The 22,740-nt window shown below is 40.0% G+C and overlaps 1 protein-coding gene and 1 pseudogene across 2 annotated transcripts; one reads left to right on the top strand and one right to left on the bottom strand.

Moving 5' to 3' along the window:
- Positions 1–6,133: 6,133 nt before the first annotated feature.
- Positions 6,134–10,955, bottom strand: LOC110837741 (uncharacterized). Its single transcript, XM_087353413.1, has 4 exons — positions 10,856–10,955; positions 8,895–8,981; positions 7,410–7,538; positions 6,134–6,661 (listed from the first exon to the last, which is right to left on the bottom strand). Exons 2-4 carry the CDS (start codon positions 8,970–8,972, stop codon positions 6,530–6,532), a joined length of 339 nt encoding a protein of 112 aa, XP_087209539.1. The 5' UTR covers positions 8,973–8,981; positions 10,856–10,955; the 3' UTR covers positions 6,134–6,529.
- A 7,815-nt stretch (positions 10,956–18,770) lies between these two features.
- LOC147872976 (importin subunit beta pseudogene) lies at positions 18,771–20,960 on the top strand (annotated as a pseudogene). The gene is made up of 3 exons (XR_015536594.1): positions 18,771–19,018; positions 19,383–19,563; positions 20,218–20,960. The product of XR_015536594.1 is annotated as an importin subunit beta pseudogene (transcript).
- The last annotated feature ends 1,780 nt before the right edge of the window (positions 20,961–22,740 follow it).

The raw sequence follows: 22,740 nt of genomic DNA, 5'->3' as shown, positions 1-22,740 counted from the left end.
AAGTTTCAATGAGAGAAAGCAAACTGAGAAGCCTTTTATCATCCAAGAAGCCTGTACTCGTAGGCACCGTTAAATACAAATAAACTCTTCTTACGAAATGTTCATCATTAAACATTACAATTTATTCAGCGATAGATTTATGGGAATTCAGTTTCACACCCAGATGAAACTATGAGAGTTAATTTTCGTAATTTTAATGGTAATTTTCACTTGGAGAAAGAAAGAGGCATGCGCAATATACGTTTTCAGCTACCTGAGTGTTCTCATGTAGGTTCAAAAGTGAAAGCAGGCAAAATTGTCTTGTAATTTTCATAATATTTTATACTTCAATGTCCTCAAAATTTAGTTGTAACTACATTTCAGTTCAAAGTGGTTTCTAACGTCATTCTAGGCAGCCATTCTGTCATGATACTCAGCTACATAGTTTACACAATTTATCTATATTAAAAGTTCATTTCAGGTTTCGGTAGAGTTGGTCGACCCAATTCCTACATAAACTGCTCAGAATGTTAAAAGTGTGTACTTCTAACATTCCGAGATAATTGTGCACTAAGAATTCGTGACGAGACTCATCCTAACGTAGTTCATGGATATAAAAGTTATTTTCATTGCTTGTGTTATGACAAAATTATTCTTCGTCTCAAAAACTAATTATCAAAACGACTAATTCCATTTGATTACACCATTTTGTTACATTTTTAGCAACTTTTCGTCCACATGCGAAATAATACAGATTCGAGGACTATATTTTAACTTCAGTCTGCACTGCGATTAATCACACCACATATTCTGTATGCCGAGAAGCTCTGCTAAATCGTGAGTTCATCTGACTTTTGGTGACAATAGTTGTATCTCCAGACCTCAAGCAAGAGTCTAAACGTGTCCACAAAATAATAATGCTTACTGGAGCCTAAGAATACAAAGAGATTGTCCCGGGGTCCATGATTAATTAATTAATGTTTCTGTCACAAAAGACAAACACGGAAAAATGAAACAGCTACCTTTTATAGGAACATTTTCTTTATACAATTCCACGATTTTACTTTAACATCGTTAACAAATTCATATTTATTGTTGCGGTCGGGTGAGTAGAACAGCGGCCTCTGACAGGCGCATTGTTCGTCGCTAGATGAAACATGAGTGAATATGGACAGGCGAAAACCAAAGATCTCGGAAAAAGACAGGTTCCAGTGCTACTTTTTCCACCAGAAACGCCTTTTAATTGACCTGGGCTCGAAATCGGGCTGCAATTCGATCTCTGCAATGGTGACACGATGTGTTTTGAGTTTCAAGTTTCCATCACAACGTCGGACCACGTTTATTCTGCTAAAGGTTCTTGTATGTCCGCCCCACCTTTTCATAAGAGAGCAAAAAGTCAGTATCACAGCGAAAGAACGTGTCAGAACTTGTTCTATTTTGTTACCAATGATGTAATGGGTGCGTGCATGGAAAATCCCGCACTGGTATTCTACACAGATCTTCAGACCTACTTACTTTTCAGCGTTTACTTCTATACCAACTTCCTTGCTAGACTCTCTCTCTATTAGCCGAAAATAATTAGAATTTCGGAAAATAAAACACGTGAAGAAACGACGAAGTTGTGTCAGACTAAAGCAAGGAAACGTATCTCCTGTTAACTCCCTTATTGATGTTACTTCATGATGGCCCTTGCCTGTCACAAAAGAGGTAAGAAAGGGGTGAGACATATGAATAATTGGGGGAAGTGCAACACTAAGCTCTGATGTCAGTAGCAAAAGATACTGACAGAGTAGCAACACATTTGACGGAAAATGTCATGGTTGTATAATGAATTCTTCTCCGGCTACCAGCCATATCAGGCAGTTTAATGGAGAAAACACCAGCGTCTGAAGAACCATCTTTGTCCTTGTCCTCAGGGTACTGAAGTTGTAGGAGACGGTTCTCAGAACGTTGGTGTTTTCTCCATTAAACCACGTGACTCAGCTGATAGCCCTAGAAGAATTCAATATACTCAGTTGTCGTGAAAGCTTCCGTTCATGTCATGGCTATAGTGAAGCCAGAACAGTCTGGCGTGGACACCTGGTGCCTTTCTGAGTCCTGGGATGTCACACTGGCTCTTATTTGTAAAATTAGTTATGTCTCATATTGACAGCGTGTCCCCTTCTCGAAGGTATCACCACCTTGTCGGAGGCAATCTGCCGGGTGAGGAGGCTTGCGTGCTCATATGACCCTTAGGGCTATGCCGGCCTGAGCTTCGGCTCATGGTAGGGTCACCCAAGCCGGACAGGTCTAAGGAGATGCGCTAGACTAAGAGTGATACCCTGGCCCTCCAGGTTGGGGGTTGGGTGTAGGGCTAACAACCTTTCACCTTTAAAAAAATATGTGTTACGAAAAAATCAACCAAGCCTCGGATCAGGACGGACTCTTTGGCACGACCACGGCAATTGAAAAAGGACATGAGATTTGGTACTTGGAACATTAGGAGCCTCTATAGGGCTGGGGCACTGAAATCAGTGTGTAGGGAATTAGGGAATTATAAGTTAGACTTAGTGGCAGTGCAGGAAGTGCGATGGGAGGGGGAGGGCACGATCCCAGTGGACAATTTTACATTTTTCTATGGAAAGGGGAATGACAATCATCAGCTAGGGACGGGTTTTTTTGTTCATAGCAGAATTAGGTCAGCAGTTAAGAGAGTAGAATTTGTTAGTGACAGGTTGTCTTACGTAATTTTGGAAGGACGTTGGTGCGACATCATTGTCCTTAATGTTCATGCCCCAACTGAAGACAAAAGCGATGATATCAAGGATAGCTTTTATGAAGAATTGGAATCAGTATTTGATACATTTGGCAAGTATCACATGAAAATTCTGCTAGGAGATTTCAATGCAAAAATTGGGAGGGAGGATATCTTCAAACCCACAATAGGCAGCGAGAGTCTCCATGCACTTAGTAATGATCACGGTGTTAGAGCAGTAACCTTTGCTACGTCAAAAGATTTAATTGTAAAAAGTACAAAATTTCCACACCGTGATGTTCATAAATACACTTGGACTTCCCCAGATGGCAGAACACACAATCAAATAGATCATGTTTTAGTAGATAAGAGAAGGCAGACAAATGTAATTGATGTGAGATCATTCAGAGGAGCAGATTGCGACACTGATCATTATCTGGTGGTAGCAAAAGTGAGGGAGCGGCTTTCAGTAAGTAGACGAACTAAACAAAATTTTGACACAGAAAGATTTGATTTGAAAAAAATAAGTGAGGGAGAGGCAAAGGAACAATATCAAGTTGAAATTTCGAATAGGTTTCAAATTTTAGAGACAAATGAGGATAATGAAAGTGTGGACATCAACAGGGAGTGGGAAAATGTCAGAAACTGCATCAAAATTTCAGCAAAAGAGAAACTAGGATACTACAGGAGAAAGCAAAATAAACCGTGGTTTGATGAAGAATGTTCAAAATTAATAGATCGAAGGAAGCAAACAAAATTGCAATGGTTGCAGAACCCAAACAAAACAAATGCGGATAATCTATGTAACGTGAGACGTGAGGTTAGTAGAACCTTTAGGACTAAGAAAAGGGAATACCTGAAGGGCAAAATTGCTGAACTTGAGACAAATAATAAGGAAAAAACATCAGAGACCTGTACAGAGGCATTAATAACTTTAAGAAAGGATATCAACCCCAGACCAATTTGGTAAAGGATGATAGTGGCAATTTGCTTGCAGATCCAATAAAAATTGTGAATAGGTGGAAACATTTCTTTAGCGAGCTCTTAAATGTTCATGAGACTGGTGATATTAGACAGATTAAAATACATACAGCTGAACTGTTGGTGCCAGAACCTAGCTTAGATGAAGTGGAACTAGCCATTGGGAAGTTGAAAAGTTATAAATCTCCAGGAATTGATCAGATTCCGGCCGAATTAATTAAAGCAGGTGGCAAAGGGTTGCATATGAGGATCCATAAGCTTATTCAGTTAATTTGGGATAAGGAAGAGATGCCACAACAATGGAAGGAATCCATAATTATTCCTATTCATAAGAAGGGGGACAAGACTGAGTGTGGTAATTACCGAGGAATATCGCTGCTATCAACCTCATACAAAATTCTATCAAACATTCTTTTGGCAAGATTAACCCCATATGCGAATGAAATTATTGGGGATCATCAGTGTGGGTTCAGACGAAACAGATCAACGATTGATCAGATCTTTTGCATTCGTCAGATACTAGAGAAAAAATGGGAGTTCGGTGGGACCGTACATCAGTTATTTTCAAAAAAGCCTATGACTCTGTGAAGAGAGAAGTGCTATATAATATTCTTATTGAATTTGGTATACCAAAGAAGCTAGTGGGTCTAATAAAAATGTGCTTAAATGAAACCTGTAGCAAAATTCGAGTAGGTAAATATGTATCTGAGACATTCCTCATCAAGAACGGTCTAAAACAAGGAGATGCTTTGTCTCCCTTGCTCTTTAACTTTGCGCTAGAATACGCCATCAGGAAGGTCCAATGTAAGCAGGAGGGTTTGCAATTGAATGGGACACGTCAGCTATTGGCATATGCTGATGATGTTAATTTATTGGGGGACGATATAAATACAATAAAGAGGAACGCAGAAGTTTTACTAGAGGCTAGTAGACAGGTGGGGCTGGAAGTAAATTCAGAAAAAAACTAAGTACATGTTAGTATCTCGTCATCAGAAGACAGGCGGGCAAAATTATCTTAGGGTGGCTAATAAATCCTTTGAAAGGGTTACAAAGTTCAAATATTTGGGAACAACAATAACAAATCAAAATGATACTTGTGAGGAAGTTAGGAGGAGACTAAATTCCGGAAATGCTTGCTACTTCTCAGTCCAAAATATTTTGTCTTCCCGTCTGATTTCTAAGAACCTGAAAATTAAAGTATACGAAACAATAATCTTGCCTGTTGTTTTGTATTGGTGCGAAACATGGTCTCTCACTCAGAGGGAGGAACACAGATTGCAAGTGTTTGAGAATCGGGTGTTGAGGAGGATATTTGGGCCTAAGAGGGAAGACGATGGGGCGTGGAGAAAACTGCACAAGGACGAGCTTAAAAATCTGTACTGCTCCCCCAGTATTGTGAGGGTGATTAAGTCGAGAAGAGTGAGATGGGCGGGACATGTAGCGCGCATGGATGGGACAAGAGGTGTGCACCGGGTACTGGTTGGGAAACCTGAAGGGAAGAGACCGCTGGGGAGACCTAGACGTAGATGGGAGGATAATCTCAGGCGGGATCTATGGGAGATAGGAGTTGAAGGAAACTGGATTTTGTTGGCCCAGGACAGGGTCCGGTGGAGGGCTTTGGTTAATTCGGTGATGAACCTTCAGGTTCGGTAAGCCATCTAGTTAGTTAGTTAGTTATTGACAGCGTGTCCTAAGGGCAAGGGTGGTTGTGAGCTCTTGCATAAATTATGATACAGATAGTTTGTTCCTCTACGGTGAGACGAGTACATTCGGCTCTGGAGATTTGACGGAGAAAACTTCGAGGTGGGTGCGCATGTGTGTGGGGAGGTTTTGTCGGCTTAGAAGGGGGGGGGGGTGATTCGGAGAGACCTCTTCTCGCCAGCACACGAACGGCGACTAGAGTTTGCGCTGTGGATCCGCTAGGTAACGTTCTCTCGGTTTTTATTTGGCTGTTGGTGTTGTTTTGGCATTTCGGTTGCCCGTCCGAATTGGTATTGATTTTGTTGTGTTTGTGGACGGGGCAACCACCGTCTTTGGTGTTTTCCCTGGCCCCTGGGAGTGGTCAAGGCTGGAGAGATGAATAGGAGTTGTTACCGAGAGTAGAGCCGAGTCGTCGTTTTTTTTCTTATATCTTTTGTTTGTTGGTGTCTTTTGTTAGAAGTAGTGTAATTAACGACCCTGTGTGACACGTATGTATTGTAATGATGTTTCGACTTTGTTAACCTGTATTAAGAAAGTAAATGGTTTTGTTTATAATTTTATACTCCTGTGTCCTCGAGTTTGTTTTCTGTGAGAGGGTGTTACACCCATATTCAGGGGCGTAAGCCAAGAGGACCAGGGACACATAGAACTGGAAACTCCTCCCCCATTCGACTGTTGTTGAAAACGGGAGAGTGGATCACACCTCTGGTCAATGTGGGCAAGTAGTTCACTGACACATTAAGGTCATATTCTTATTTATCTTTTATACTGAACAATGAAATTTATTCCCACATGACAGTAAATTTTCTTAATACAATTTGTATTTTAAATAAAGAATTAATTCCAACTAATTTTATGAACACAAGTAATAAAAACAAAGTTATGTTTCAAACAAACATGGAAACAAAAGTTGTCTCTCATTATCCTAAATACAGAAACATGAGATAAATAATGGTTCTGAATTTTGTCAACACAGAACTAAAAATACGTGAATCTTTCTTCTTTACATAAGTGCTGAACTGTTAAATTTCTCGGACAATATACTTTGTCCACTTCACAAAAGTTTTAATTCCCTGCAGGCTTTAAGACAAATCTTCCTCAACCTTTTTCAATTTATCTTCCATATCCTTCATTTTATTCCTCCTTTAGAAACTCCTGACACTTTTTATCCACTGCAATAATAATTGAATCATAATCTATTTCACCCACAGCCTCTTCTTCTTCAGTAGAACTGTCTTCATCATCTGGCGTACAACACGCTTCAACCTGCAGTCAGTACAGTAAATGTAAATAAATTACTCTGAATAAACCAATGACAAGACTCCTCGGGTTGCAAGAAGTGTTTGCTGGTCATAATTTTAAGTTCACTGCTTCCTAGAAAATTATGGCTTTAGAGATATTTTTATAGATTATATAATACAGACAAAAAACTGGGTATTTCATTTGTCTTGCAAAGCAGGAATTAATTATATGAAAAATAAACTCAAAACATTCTGACACGTAATACGCATTCTTTCCTGAACACAATCAATTGCTTGTTAGAAACCAATTCATTTGTAGCGTTTAAGTAGACCAACGTCTTTGAAATGCATTATACCTTGATCTGAATTTCAGGCTCTTTGGCACTTTGGATTTGCCAGTAGGAGCTGAATATCACAAAAACTATCAGACACATCTGGATTTGAGTGATTGATATACTAATAATTGCAAATCTTATAAAATGTACAGTTTTAAGAATTATGAATAAGACAAATGTCATACTGAGACAGCAAACACATTCCAATCTGTACAGTACCAGAACACACAAATTCTCTTAACAACATCATATTTGAGAACATGGAGTGAAGGATTCCCAGCATTTGCCTGTCCAAGATAGTGAAGGGGACATTATTTAACGCTAGGAAACAAGAAAATTTAACACAGGAAGAAACATTCATGCTTCAGACACCACGGGAACAATAAATGTGGCGATAAAGCACGGACTTCAGAATATTCAATAATACTTTTAACTTACATTCTTCGGCTCTCGTATTCGTCGCTTCAGTTTTTCTTCTTCTGCACGCATGGCTATGAGAACTGCGTTTGCCTGTTCCAGCAAACTCTCGTACTCAGAAGCCTCTTTCCTCATTGACTCAAGTTTCGCCTAACACAAACAAACTTTCTATTATTTTAATGACTGACAACAATAAACAATGATCCCATTATAATGTCTTAGATTAAATCTAAAATATTTTGGTTGTGTTGGGGAAAGGGTATCAGTAAACACTGTAATTATAACAAACTTTCTAAAAAACAATGTTGCTATGATCATGTCCCATAGCAGATCACTAAAATTTACAAACTGGCTAAGATCTGGCCCATTCGCAGACAAGAGATAATAATAAAATGAAACGGACAGTGGATGAATTTATTTTGTGATGTTTTGTGTCACATACGAGGTGCGATCGGAAAGTTTCTAAACTGCGCCTATAAAAACCCGCACACTTATCTCAGGTATTAAATTCATCCATCACCCTCGAAGTAGTTCCCCTGGGAGTGAACACAACGATCCCAGCACCGCTGCCAAGCCTGGAAGCATCCCTGGAAATCTTTCTTTGTCAGCCTGTCAAGCACCATCTGCGATTCTGCCTGAATCTCTTCTATCGTCTCAAATCTCCTTCCCTTTAGCTGAATTTTCATCTTTGGGAAGAGGAAGAAGTCACACGGCGAATAAGGAGGGTGCGGGATGACGGCCATGGTGTTTGAGGCACAAAAACTGCCGAACTTTGAGGGCGGTGTGCGCTGGCGCGTTGTCATGATGCGTCGCATGTGGAGTTCTTCCTTTAGAATCAGCTGACAGGTCTCAGCCTATCCCAACAATGTCGCACAAGTCGTTGATGGTACGACGTCGATCTTCGTGAATGACCTGCCGAATCTTCGTAACATTTTCGGGCGTTGTGCTCAAAGACGGTCGTCCAGAACGCTCGTCATCATCGACAGAGGTTCGGCCATTTTTAAAACGTGAATGCCACACAAAAGTTTGTGCACGACCCATTGCGGACTCCCCTAATGCTTGCTTTAGCATTTCATAGGTTTCCGTAGCCGTTTTGGTGAATCTTTGGCAAAATTTGGTGCACACGCCATTCCGAAATCGCAGGAGGGTCGGTGTAATGCACTACCAAAACGCCCGTAACTAAGAAACAAATGCTAATTCGATGATGCCGGCTGGCACACTGATTCACTATGAATGTAGGCCGCACCCCCTAAAGGCAGAAGCTCGTACTACATCCGGTTCGCCCGCTATTGACACAGTCTTTAAACTTTCCGATCGCACCTCGAATACACGACTACTTAGAATTTCAGTCTGTAAAACAATACTGTGCGTGTTTAATGAAGTTTTATGCGTCTGGTCATCGGCCATAAAGTTATGATGTTTTCATATTTCTTTTAAGTTGTTATATTACCTGGTAAACTAACTGCACATAAAAAGCAAGTGACTTCACAAAAAACAACACTTTACCCTTAGAATAGAATTTTCCTTCTCTAGCTGGGACAACTCACTCTCTTCCATAGTTTGACCTTGAGTGGGCGAGGTCATTCCTGGAGACTGCGGACGCATATCGATTACGGAAAGAGAGAGAAACAAGTTTTTTTTACATAGAAACAAGTTTTTCAGCAATTAATTCAGAACATTTTGAAGTGACAATTCTTGCAGAAAATGGTATCCTTATAAAAAATTATCATTTTAACTAAGCCTTGACAAGAACAGAACATGAAAAATGATGGAATATTATAGTGACATGAAAGAATCTGATACAATTAATGTCTATTCAAACTTCCAACGCTATGCTAGTATAAACCATGGCAACTACCCTCCTAAACTAGAAAAATTCATTGCACGTAATTACTTAACACTACAATTGCTTCCATTAGCCTTGTAGTTCTCTGCTATTCAATGGATACCATGGTTCCTTCTCCTGGAGTAAATTAGCCAGAGCATGAAGCTGATAGCCCACCTCCCAGGAATGTGCATTTAATTAAAGAAAACTTACAATAAAACCGACAGTAATAACAGTCATTTATATTTTTATATGTCATGTCTTCACTCAACATTGTTAACTTATATGTAATAAGAGATTAAAAGTTGACAGTGGAACCACGGTTCCGGAGAATTTGACTTAAATACGTCTATACGGAAAGGAAGTTTATATATTGGATTTATTCTAAATATTTCCTTTATACATGCTTTACAATTGAGTAAAGTTTGATTAAGACATTGCTTAATCAACTTGAATTAGTTACGCTTAAGATGGGTCTGAGGTAGCTGAATGTAATGTAATGTATTTATTTATTTATTTAGTGTTCTGTCTGACGACAGGTCCATATGAACAGGATCCTTCCATCCTTTTCTCGGACTGGGACCTGTTCATATACGTTCTTGACAGATGATCCAGAAGTGGTTTGCCATTGCCTTCTTCTGTGTGTATGGAGTACGAAGTAATTGTTGGGATGCCACGGAGGAAAACTCCGTGTTGCCTAGACCACGGCCTTGCCCAATACAAGTTATAAATTCGGGCACCGCCGGGAATCGAACCCGAGACCCCAGGATTACAAGGCCAGCATTCTAACCGCTAGACCACCGTGGCTGTAATGTAATGTAATGCAAGGTAATGTAACGTTTCATAGGTAACAATAATGCGGAGTAAACAGATGAAGTTTTCTAGGTAACAATAATGCCGAGTAAAGAGGTGACGTTTCCTAGGTAACAATAATGCCGAGTAAACAGGCGACGTTTCCTAGGTAACAATAATGCCGAGTAAACAATGACGTTTCCTAGGTAACAACAATGCTTAGTAAATAGATGACGTTTCCTAGGTAACAACAATGCTGAGTAAACAGATGACGTTTCCTAGGTAACAATAATCCCTAGTAAACAGATGAAGTTTCCTAGGTAACAATAATGCCGAGTAAACAGGTGACGTTTCCTAGGTAACAACAATGCTTAGTAAACAGATGACGTTTCCTAGGTAACAACAATGCTGAGTAAACAGATGACGTTTCCTAGGTAACAATAATCCCGAGTAAACAGATGAAGTTTCCTAGGTAACAACAATGCTTAGTAAACAGATTACGTTTCCTAGGTAACAACAATGATGAGTAAACAGATGACGTTTCCTAGGTAACAATAATCCCGAGTAAACAGATGAAGTTTCCTAGGTAACAATAATGCCGAATAAACAGATGTTTCCTAGGTAACAACAATTCCGAGTAAAGTGTTCCCTAGGTACACTTGTTACACTTTTTCGTTCCACTTTTTTTCCGAATGACTCTTCCTTATAGACGTATTTACGTTAAAAATTGACAGTGGAACCACGGTTCCGGAGAATCTGACGTAAATACGTCTCTGTAATGTAATGAAATGTAATGTAATAATTCTTATATAAGATAAGTATTACTTGTGATATTCTAAAACGTTTTTACCAGCACAAAATTATCTAGTCTACGACGCACTTCTACAACCGATTCACAGCTCAGCTCTTTCCACAATAACGAAATAGGATTGTTGACGGCAGTAATGTAACACAATAATGCCGAGTAAACAGACGACGTAACAATTAGTTTCTTAGGTAACCTACCAATGCACGCAGGAGTTCATATAAAAGCTGGCATTGTTGTCGGTCCATATTTGCACATTGTTGATATAGATCTTACACATCTTCGTTACGCTTTTTTGCCGAATGACCCTTCCGTATAGACGTATTTACGTCAAAAGAAGACAAGCCTAATTCTCTTACACGAGTTCACAAATGCAGATGAAAATATTAAATGTGATGAACAATAACAATAATAAATAGGAATCCCTAACCTCAAACTTTGTTGGATTGTAAGAGACCACGATGTCCACCGGCAATGATCAACTGAATCAAAATTAAAATGGAGAGAGTGGAGGGCAGTATCACAGATTTTTCAATAATTCTTATATAAGGTACGTAATTGTGATATTCTAAAAGTTTTTACCAGCACAAAATTATCTTGTCTACGACGCACTTCTACAACCGATTCACAGCTCAGCTCTTTCCACAATAACGAAAGCGGATTGTTGACGGCAGTAATGTAACACAACAATGCCGAGTAAACAAATGACGTAACAATTAGTTTCTTAGGTAAGGGAATTTAGTGCAATACGGTTCATTCAGGCAATTATACAGCATGCATAAGAAAGGAGAAATGAGCCTTACGGCATGCTCAGCTAATATTGTTGAGGGCATGTGTTAGAAATTCGAATACTTTTTCTTGCATTGTTATGCACGCAGGAGGTCATATAAAAACTCACCATTGTCAGTCCATATTTACACATTGTTGATGTGGATCTTACACATCTTTGTTACGCTGTTTTTGCCGAATTACCCTTTATAACTTGTGTTGGGTAAGGCCGTGGTCTAGGCATCACGGAGTTTTCCTCTGGGGGCTTCCCCGGTTTCTCCATGGCATCCCAACAATTACTCCATTCACACTCACACAGAAGAAGGCAATGGCAAACTACTTCTGGATCATCTGCCAAGATCGTATATGAACAGGTCCCAGTCCGAGAAAAGGATGGAAGGATCCTGTTCATATGGACCTGTCGTCAGACAGAACACTACAAATAAAAAAAAGACGTATTTACGTCAATAACCACTCTGACAACAATGACTAAGGCTCGTGGACGTGATCAACCAGTGACATCGGAAAGAAAATGACATTCCAAACTTGCTGTTTATATACAATGGAATGTAAAATGTAGCTACATGGCGACTTACGAAGCGTTAAACCAGGCCACTCGACCACCAAATGTCCGAATCTTTCAGACAGACCCAAAATTAACAAATACGATACAATTTATAGTTTAAAGTTATTTAGGTGCAAATTATACATTAAGTTAAATCCTTTGCAAGGATACAATTAGTTCATTATTCATGTAACAGTTCTGAATTCAGGTGACCTGCAACAGTTACTGTTGCAGTTCATAATGTGTGTTGTAGTCTTTGATTCTTGACGTCTGTTGCCACAAAGCTCGCGTCTTACTTGTGAAGCATATCACTGCTCTGCGAAGAACACAATGAAGGCAGGCATACATTGTCTTCAATTACAATTTACGACACGCCCAAAACCGCCCGAAGACAGCTGAACCAGAAAATAGATGTTCTGGTGACTATTTGCACACGAAGTTGGGCGTTTATACGTCATTTCCCATGTATTAAATAAATAGGAAGGAAAACAACATTTAAGAGAAAGAATGTCATACGAAATAAATCCTTCTCGCTAGTTACACCAACATCTTAAAGCATTTTTCAAAACAGAAGCAGCTGGGCGGGAGGGGGGGAGGGCAAGGAATACGTGACACATTTCGATCCTTACACAGGCAGTAAACTACATACTTCGTATCAGCATGGCACTTTTGAAGAGGACGCCGGAGACCCTGCCAATTCTACGCAATAAATATGCGTGACAGCTGCAACCAATTCGCCCTAACACATGTGAATAAATGACAGAGAACAGCTAAACTGTTCATAAAGAAGATCAACTACAGCTCTATAACATTAAAGGATGACTGCATAGTGACTCCGGGGAAGACGCAATAGTTAAGGCATTTCGCGGGGATAGCTAGAAAATGGGGTGAGTAAGAAGTACCAAAAATTGACACGATATTTTTCAATCCTTTTTGTATTCAAGTCAATAATTACAATTAAAAATGAGATATATAAAGAGGCAAAACAATTCCTGGAACAGAACCTTGCACAACTGGCATATTCCCCCAACTGTATGGGGAAGATGCCTCTGCTTGCAAAGAGATCAGACATGTAACACTTGGTACAACGCAAATTGTCAGAACTACAGTCTTCATGCAGCCATTTGCCACAGCTGACACACTGAATCCAGTCACATTTAGGGCCGTTCTTTGCGTAAAAGTACCCATTACAAACAACACAGAAATCATCATCATCATCCAGACTGTCGTCGCTGTCGCTTTTATGCAAGAACTCATCAGCAGAGGAAGTCTCCTCTTTCTTTTCTGTTGTTTCACTGGTTTATTTATCTGATTTTTGTGTTTTGGTGGCCCTTTCTCATTTTTTTGACTTCTGCTCTTTGACGGTTCTCCTTCATGTCTTCGTCGTTCCGCTGCTGTTAATATTTCAGTCCTCTCTTTCTTGCGACCTGTTTGTTTCGGTTTCTTCACCAGTGGAATAGGGCTGATTTTCTGGAAGATGTGTTTCGACTGTCAGCGGAATTAGTTCTAGTGGACGCAACAGACCGCTGGTTTACAGCTGTCTCCTCATCAATGACATTTCCAGCGCTTCCTTCTGTTGCAGTTGGATCGGTTCCGTCCGCAGCACGATCGGATATGGCGAACGCATGACCTGGACTTTTCTGTGGATCGTACGGGTAAATTCCGCAAGCTAAAAATCCTGCACTACCATTTCCAACTGTTGCAGCATGATTCCATGCTGTACTTAATAATCTACCAAACTGGAGTCGTGTTATTTTTCGACCTGGGTTGCTCTGTATTCAGTTGTCTAAAGGTTACGAATAATGCGTTGTGATCTGGAAGGCACAATAATATGACATTATTCTCTGCAGAGAAGTCAAGAACATTAACGTTAGAACATTGTGACCTGTGACCATCTAAGATGAGCAAAACTTTTCCTGGTTCCTTCCTTGGTATGAAATGGTTTTTCAGCCAGTCCAGTAACACGGCTGTGTTCACGTACGCAGATGTTTCATTCTTTGTCACGTGGGAACCAGGTGGCATTCCATCTTCGAATTCATTCTTTTTCTTCTTTCCTTTAAAAATGCAGTAAGGCGGCAGGAATTTTCCCTCGGCATTACAACAGTCAATCAGACTGAGAATTTCATCTTTTTCGCCGGATGTTACATGATAAACATTTCGACTGCCTTTGGTAGCAACGTCTTTGCCCGGTTCATTATTCATTTGCAGGCCACGTTCGTCCATATTGTGGATCTTACTGGGGTTTGCTAGGAAACCGTTTTCCTGGCAAATCTGTAAAAGCAGTGTAAAGTAGTTGTCTACTTCATGCCTAACCCACGTGTGATAGACACACCTTGTGCTTTCCTCACTCTAAGTTCAGGATGACGTTTCAAAAACAGCTGCATCCAGTCATAACCAGCAAGCCTTGTCTGTTAAACCGATGAGGAATGCAATTTTTCTCAGCAAAACTGTAAGCTAGCTGTCAGAGAGATTTGGTTGTTGGTGGAAAAACCAGCTTCCTCTAGACGCTGTATATATTTTACTAGAGCTTTTTCTTGCTCTCTTCTAAGGCAACCTGAAATTGTCGTAAGTTCAACGTGAAACTGAAATAACATTGGAACTAACCTTTATCAAGTAATCTCAGCAAAGAAATTTATGACATAAAAATATAAAACGAACCTGCAGGACCAGGAGACCCTTTCACGAAATTCTCAGATTCAAAGCGTCTCTTCAGGGTTCTATATGGGATCTTATATGTTTTTGACGGATTCCACAATGTCATTTTCACTCAATACGACATCTGGCTGGCTACATGCTGCGAAGATAATATTGTGCCATTTGTTCTCCCCTTTGTCAAAGACAACAACAAAAGTGCTGATTGGAGGTTCAGGGATGCTGCCCTCATGGTTTTTGGTAAGATGTATTTGTAAGGCATAGAATATGGTGGTCCAACCTTTATCTTTCCTTGGGCCAAGAATAATTTTCCCAATGGGGCCAGTGACTAAAAACCTCTTCTATCACTTCTTCTTCTATGACTCTCTGGTCCGCATTCGGTCCATAGTCTCCTCAATTCTCCTCTTCCATTCGGTCCGTCTGTCCGAGGTTTCGAGACATCTTCCTTTTTACGGTGCAAGGTTGTTAGCCTTGCGACCAACCCCAACCTGGAGGATCAGGGTACCTGTCTTAGTCTGACCTCTCCCCCTCGACCAATCTGGCCAGGGAGGGCCTACCAGTAGCTCTTGGGGTCACAGAGGTACTCGAGCCCCACCACCATGACAAGGTGCAGGTGCCATTAACAGTACTTAATTCATAAATGACAATTGTACATGCTGAAATATAAATTTTACTTAAATGTACATAAATTACTATGCACTCAAATTGTATCGTATACTTGCTTGCTTCTATCTGACAGTTGTTACCCGAAAAGCATAACATTTCTCTTGTGATGCTATATAACCAATGCAGCTGGGAAAGTCAGTAGGCAATACAAGTTAGATGATATACGCGTAGCGTAATAGTTCTGTTGCACTTACCAGAGTGTGATATTTGATTCCTGTAAATGGCTAGGATATTCCCCTGCTGTGGATTCCTCACCCAATCATTTTGAAATGCAGACACAAATGTAGGTGGAAAGAGCTTGTTGTTTCTGATTTTGATTGAAATTGAAATGTGTCTACAAATTTTAGTAGCACTACCCATTGTCAGACTTCTTAAAAATCTGTTCACCCATTCTTGAGTTGCATATGGACTGGCAGACTAAACTATTTTAATGAATGAACATTAAAACCATTACATATCTGTTTTAGTTTAGAAGGTGAAAGTAAGCAATTCGTAGTCCAGAGACCAGCTGTTTTGACTTGAAGTTTGTGGTTTTGCTCAGTTTGTCTCGGCAAATACTAGTAGTACAGTAAATTAGGGCATGACTCTGCTTCTATCTATATCCTTCATATTTCATTAATTATTATAAAATTTCATTCTGTATAATCTAAGCTTCTGCAAGTGTAATCAAATAAACCATAAATAAATAAATAAATAAATTTACCTGCTTCCCTAATATGTATCTAAATGTAATCCATCCATTCTCAGTCTTCCAACAGTCTCCCTCCTTGATTCTTAAAGCATTTCCGTGTAATTCTAATTACAGGCATTTATATGGCACTTATGGCGTGTACTGAACATCAGTGGTTCTTTTCAGGATCGATTCTTGATGGATTGTATAAACGTATCTTGAAACCACTTGTAAAAGATTTAGTGCCGACACTAATACAGGCTATGCATGACACTAGTGTTGTGGTGAGGGATACAGCAGCTTGGACGTTTGGTCCTGTGCGAGATTATCCCCGATGCAGCCATTAATGGGACATATGTAACCGTCCCTTTGGTTCTACCACACGTCACACTGCCGCTCACTGTTTGTTTGTTTTCGTAGCCTGGGAGACCAGCCTATATTTTCGTGGGGTATGTGTGGAAATATTGAAGGGAATTTTTGACGATGGTAAGAGATTGTCGGCGAGTAAGAGCCTTGGACACCCAGAGAATAAATATACATGGAGCAGATGGTGAGGCAGCTTTAGAACGGATTGAGCGAATTCTCTTCTCTCATGTCGCTGTGATATTACGGACAAGCGTACCTTTATTGTTTCTTGAGATACAAAGAGACGAATATATACCTAATTACACTTCTAGTAGGCGGCTCGATGATTCAGCTGTTGCGTTTCATAGAAACGTGTCTTCTTGGTGGGAGGATTAAAACTTGAGAGTGCCAAGAGATTGAGTGCTTCCGCAAATACAGTCGCCCTTTAAAAACTCCTTGCATTACGTGATATGTTATTCAATTTGGCTTAAATGCGGCGATCTGATTCGTTCCTCCACAACGGCGGAAACGCGCCTATAAGCTGTGTTCAAATTCAATTGACCCGTCACAGTAATGCGATGGTCGTAAAACAGTCATCACCCTATAATCTGGAAGGGGTGCATTCCAAGTCTGGGGTGGCTTAAGTATTCTTTGCTTATGTCTGGCTTTTTGTTTACGCCTGGCTCCCTCCGGAGGGAATGTCAAGGAGGGAGACCCCCAAGCGACTGTGTGTGGCCGCATTCTTTCAATTCAATATGTTTAATAGGCCACTATTAATGGATTAATCAAATTTACATGAAGCAAGGCGCACCAAATATCATCCAATTACACCTTCTTCATTTATATAAATCAGTTTAACACGCCAAAGCTTGGTTTACCCCTCATCTCAGGGTTCAGCCCGGTCGGGAATCGAACTACGAACCTGGACTGGCACACATATTTGAAACCACTTCTAGACAGTGTAGTCGCCGGACTGCAGTCAGAACCCAGAGTTGCAGCGAATGTATGTTGGGCCTTTACATGCTTGGCAGATTCAAGCTATGTGCAGGCACAAAGAATTGAGCGTCAGGCATGGCCAGAGACATACTGCTTCCCTAATATGCATCTAAATGCAATCCATCCCTTCTCAGTCTTCCAACAGTCTCCCTCCTCGATTCTTAAAGCATATCCATATAATTCTAATTACATGCATTTATATGGCACTTATGGAGTGTACTGAACTTCGGTGGTTCTTTTCAGGCTCAACTCTTGATGGATTTTATAAACGGACCCAGAAACCTATTGTAAAAGATTCAGTGCCAACACTAATAGAGGCTATGTACGACATTAGTGTTGTGGTGAGGTAGCTTGGACGTTTGGTCTTGTGCGAGATTATCCCCGAGACAGCCATCAGTGGGACTCATTTGGAACCACTTCTGGACATTCTAGTCGCTGGACTGAATTCAGAACCCAGAGTTGCGGTAAATGTGTGTTGGGCGTTTACTGGCTTGGCAGAGGCAAGCTATGGACAGGCAGAAAGAAATAAGCATCAGGTACAGCCAGACACATACTGCTTATCAAAATACTTTGAGTTTATTGTGCAGAGACTACTGAAAACAACAGACAGGCCAGACGGAGCACAGGTAGGTCCTGGGTTTGTTGTTGGAAGTAAGATATTAGCTTGCGGATGTAAGTGGGAACATAACTTTACAAGTAGGCATGCTTGTGACTTAGGGTGGTTTTGCACACGTTTATTTCTGGAGCATGTCACTTGTTCATTATTTTACTCAACATCATACTCTCTATAAAATCTTACTAAATAGATGTACCATTTCTTTTTGCATTAATGTTTAACCTTATGACTGGAAATCATTGACATCTTTAACAGTGTGGGCCATTCTGTACTGTCAGTCAAAATTTCTTATTTAAATTAATGGCGTATTCTTGCGCGTTGAAATGGTAATACGTTCTTCCCTCAAAATATCATTGACAGTGTTGATGACATCGCCCTCATCCAAGTAATACGTAATTATATTCTGTCTAGGGAATAGTTTTCATAGCATAAGGTGTAGATTCAAGAGACTTTGTACACTGTTTTAGGACCAGGAGAGTTGGGTTAAGGCTTTTATGCAGTATTATTATTATTAAGTGTTCTGTCTTACGACAGGTCCATTGCTCTGCCCAACAAGAGCTCTCCAGTTGTCCCTATTCTCGGCTTCTCGCTTTAATTCCTGGAACGTCATCTTCTTTCCTTATTTCCTTGCAGTACAGCTACTTAATGGAATATTTCATAATGTGGCATGGATTAAGAGTAACTAACATGGAAAAAAAAGTATTGTCTGTGCATCGCTTATGCACAGGCTAATCTGCGATCAGTAGCTTATGAAGCTTTGATGGAAATGGTGAAGAACTCTCCACGAGACTGCTATGTAACTGTACAGAAGACCACAAATGGTTATTCTGGAGCGACTGCAACAGGTGCTGCAGATGGAAACACATTCAGAGCCACAGTGACCGAGCGCAGTACAACGACTTGCAGAGTCTCCTCTGTGCAACTTTGCAGGTGAGACAGTGACCATTTGCCTTCATCTACTGCAGAGATTAAGAATGCAGCTCCACCTATAGGTATTCCTTTTAGTGCGATGTTTCCCTTATCTGATATTAGAGATTCTGAAAGTTTTCCACACGTGGGTCCACAGTCACCCTTTCTTATCAACTCAAAGTTCACAAGGTTATGAATGTAGATGCTTTGACAGTTTGTTGAAATGCCACGGTAGTTCATTGAAAATGCTGTTAAATTAGGCTTTCTGTTGCAGACAAGTTCAGATGTTCAATTTTTGTGTAATAAAATCTGTTATTGATAAAGATATTTGATACTGCGTTTGCTTGAGTAATATATGATTGTCATGTTGGTATCAATCTTGCAGAGTGTGCTGAGAAAGGTAACTGTAGAGGATGCGCCCCAAATCTCAGATGCTGGACTCTAAAGGCGAAACAAAAGAATTTCAAGAAGATCTGAATGTAAAAATGACGTACTTACCTTGAGTGGTAGCATTTCCACTCGCAATTCCACTGGGACCTGGGCTGTAACAACAAAACATACATTAGGTAAATATACATTTAACTTATGGTAATAGTAATTAACGTAGAGGTAGCATCAAAGGTTGTCATCACCGATTACCACACTAGGCATGCAAGACTATCGCGGGTTAAATATAAAACTGATCGTTTTCTCACTTGTTTGAACCAAAGATCATCTCTTAAAACATATAAAAATTGTCAAATTAATCATAGATTCGGTTATACAGAGAACTGATACACCCACAGAAATTCCTCATGAAAGTTTGAGAGAATATTTCGTGTTAACATAGGAGGAAAAAAACATGCAATATGAAACCCAAACAGCGAGCAGACTAGGTATATAGCCCATGTAAAAATGTTTATCATGTGAACAATCTAAATGTCTCAAACCAGAAGGTTCTTTTGGCACCGAAGATGAAACTGCATTAAACAAGAGTGTTTGAAGGAAGTTTACACGGAATGGTTACACACATGCACTTGTAGAACAACTGAACCCGATAGGGATGCAAGGTTTGATAATTTTCTGCATTGGATACCAAGCACAAGCTCAGGAATTTCAATTTTCAATAACTTTTCCGCGTCTTATTGTTAATACAACCGTCTTTTTCATGCGGAGCGAAACAACATTAACGACTAAAACTGCAAACAATGGGTTGCTCATGAAATAGTTGTTCGTTACAGAATCTGTGTGATAAATACGTGAAAGCGGAACCCAAAAATGGACCAATGCAAGAAAGAACAGCCGCACTCCGAACAACTGCCGAGGTTAAGAATGAGCAGGAGCAATAGCCGCTCCCCCCAAGTGACTACATGGCGTGTAGCGGGACAGCTTTTATATAAAATTGGATACAAAATAGCCCTTGTGGCCAAATGAGCCAAACAATTTGGACACCACTGCCTTGAGTTATTTTTACTAAAATTAAATGAGGCTGTACGGTTAAAGGGAACTTCCTGCCTGTCAACCAAGAGTGAATCCATTCCAATATTACACGAAACATAGGATAGACAGGAAGACAAAAAAAGAAGAAGAAAAGAAAAGAAAATATTGAGGAAATAGAACATAAGAGGGAAAGGACGCAGACATTTGAAAGAGACAAGATCTAAAATTATCAACGTAGAGAGAAAAGAGACGTACACATTTCCTAAGAATCCCTTTCTGTTCCACGTTTCCACGTCATGTCAGACTGAATGGATTCCCGAGTCATAGGTGTGGTTCCTGCGTTAAGAGCCAAGAGGAACACAGACCAGCTGTTATTTCAGCTCATATTCCGAACAAGTTTTCTGTAAGAGCAAGGCGTTCTTTCCGTGAGGAATATTGCTATCGAAGTCTTACGATTCTCCACACGCAACTCAGATATTCATAAAGTAAGTCACTGAATACAATGAATTCTTCTTCGTTTTAATGATAAATATGAGTTTTTATTTGATCGCTTACACATTCTCACAGGTCATGTTATGTCATTTGCCATGTTCATTAAGCTGTGTGGATGTAAAGAATAGCAATTTGGCTCGTCATCAAGTTACACCAGAGTGGTAGGGCGGATTGATGAGTCCCTCCGTCGGCTAGAGTGTGAGTCACGGAGAGGTGCAGGAATATCCTCATCAAATGTGACCACAATATCACATCATGTGGTAAATGATTAGGCACGTAAGGCGAGTCCTAACGTACAACCACAAACAGACCGTTCTTGCATACTTTACCTACTTCCTAAATAAAGAATTATGGTATTGTGGAAGTGTGCATCTGCCTGTCCCTCAAAAACCTGTGAGCCGAATGATTTTCTTTAAATTGTGCGTAATATCTTGTGGCACAACTTCTGAGATGGCAGAAACATGAAGCCCACGAAGTATAGGCCTTGATAAACTAACAGTGCCCTCAAGTAGTCAATACATTCTCGGCCTTTTGTAGAAGCCGAAGCATCATTACCGTGATCACAACATCCATCCCCGGTCCCTACCACGAGCCAGATTAATCCAATCCACACACTTCAACTCCATTTACCGAAGGTCTTCAGAGTACTCGATCCTTCAACTCTATGGGAAAAATGCGGGGTTACTGATTATTAGAACAGGTGGCACACACAGTTACCACTGGGCGTTAAAGGGTTAAAACAGTATTTCCTACATGCAGTACATACTGGCTCCTTCGAATTCCACAGCATATGATGCGTGGGTAAACAGCCTGATAAAAATCATAGAAGAATTGGAGAAGATCCATTTGAAAAAAGAATCGACATTGCTAAACGCCTTGGATTAGCAAGATCTACTTTTAATTCAATAGTTGCAAAGAAGAAAGAAATCCAAAAACAAACTGACAAGTGTGGTAATTCATTAAAAAAAGGAAAACCGGAAGAAAATCAACTTTCAGTCTTCGGACACGCAGGTTTTAGTTGCAGCGCTACAATATCTAGTAAAGATTATGTCTCTGTAATACTAATGGAGTAAAAACCTCTATAGTTGGACACCCCTATATCCTGGACACCCCTCTATATTGGACACTTTTAATTGGTACCGGCGAATATCCTATAATTTTACGAATCCACAATACCCTACATCTTGGACACCTCTTTATCCTGGAACTTTGTCACCCCTTTTCTTGTAAGTTGGACAAGTTCATGCACTTGGCTTCAGTGCTTTTATGGGAACCGTTTACAGTTGGTATTTTGTTGTTTTGAATTTCTGACTGATGACTGCCTCCTACCTGAGGCTTTGCTTATGGTTGAGGGTGTGAACACATCATTGGAATGCAGTGAAAGTGTATAGTTATTCTGTGCCACTAAATACTATATGTATTCCTACGTTTGTACGTAATTTTGATAGAATGAAGATGTTCTAATTACATCATTCTTGAATACTTCAAACGAATTTTGTTTTTCATATGAAACATGTATATGATAAGACATCTTCAAACTACCATCAAACCTGAAGTGTGTCTCTTTATAACAACGCTTCGTATATATTCACACAAATCTTTGTTGCCGCGCTAATACCCGACATAATATGTGGTCCCTGCACGCCGATGTTCGTTGATACAGAATTGTGTACAATTCAGAGCTGAAAAGGCGTAATATGACAACACATTAATTCTGCTTGTAGCTTGAATAATATTAATCGGACGAAAGTGCTACTTTAAACCAAAGAGTATCTTACCCAAATGTACATGTTTATAAAAATTGGAAACATTTCCTTTCAATTTTTTGAACG

Source organism: Zootermopsis nevadensis, unplaced genomic scaffold, assembly GCF_977971745.1.
Source record: "Zootermopsis nevadensis isolate Lab colony 2312 unplaced genomic scaffold, Znev_1.0 Znev_ptg000022l, whole genome shotgun sequence".
In the NCBI taxonomy this organism is placed as follows: Eukaryota; Metazoa; Arthropoda; class Insecta; order Blattodea; family Termopsidae; genus Zootermopsis; species Zootermopsis nevadensis.
The sequence above is the reverse complement of the archived record's forward strand: the minus strand, read 5'-3'. Positions and strand labels throughout refer to the sequence as shown.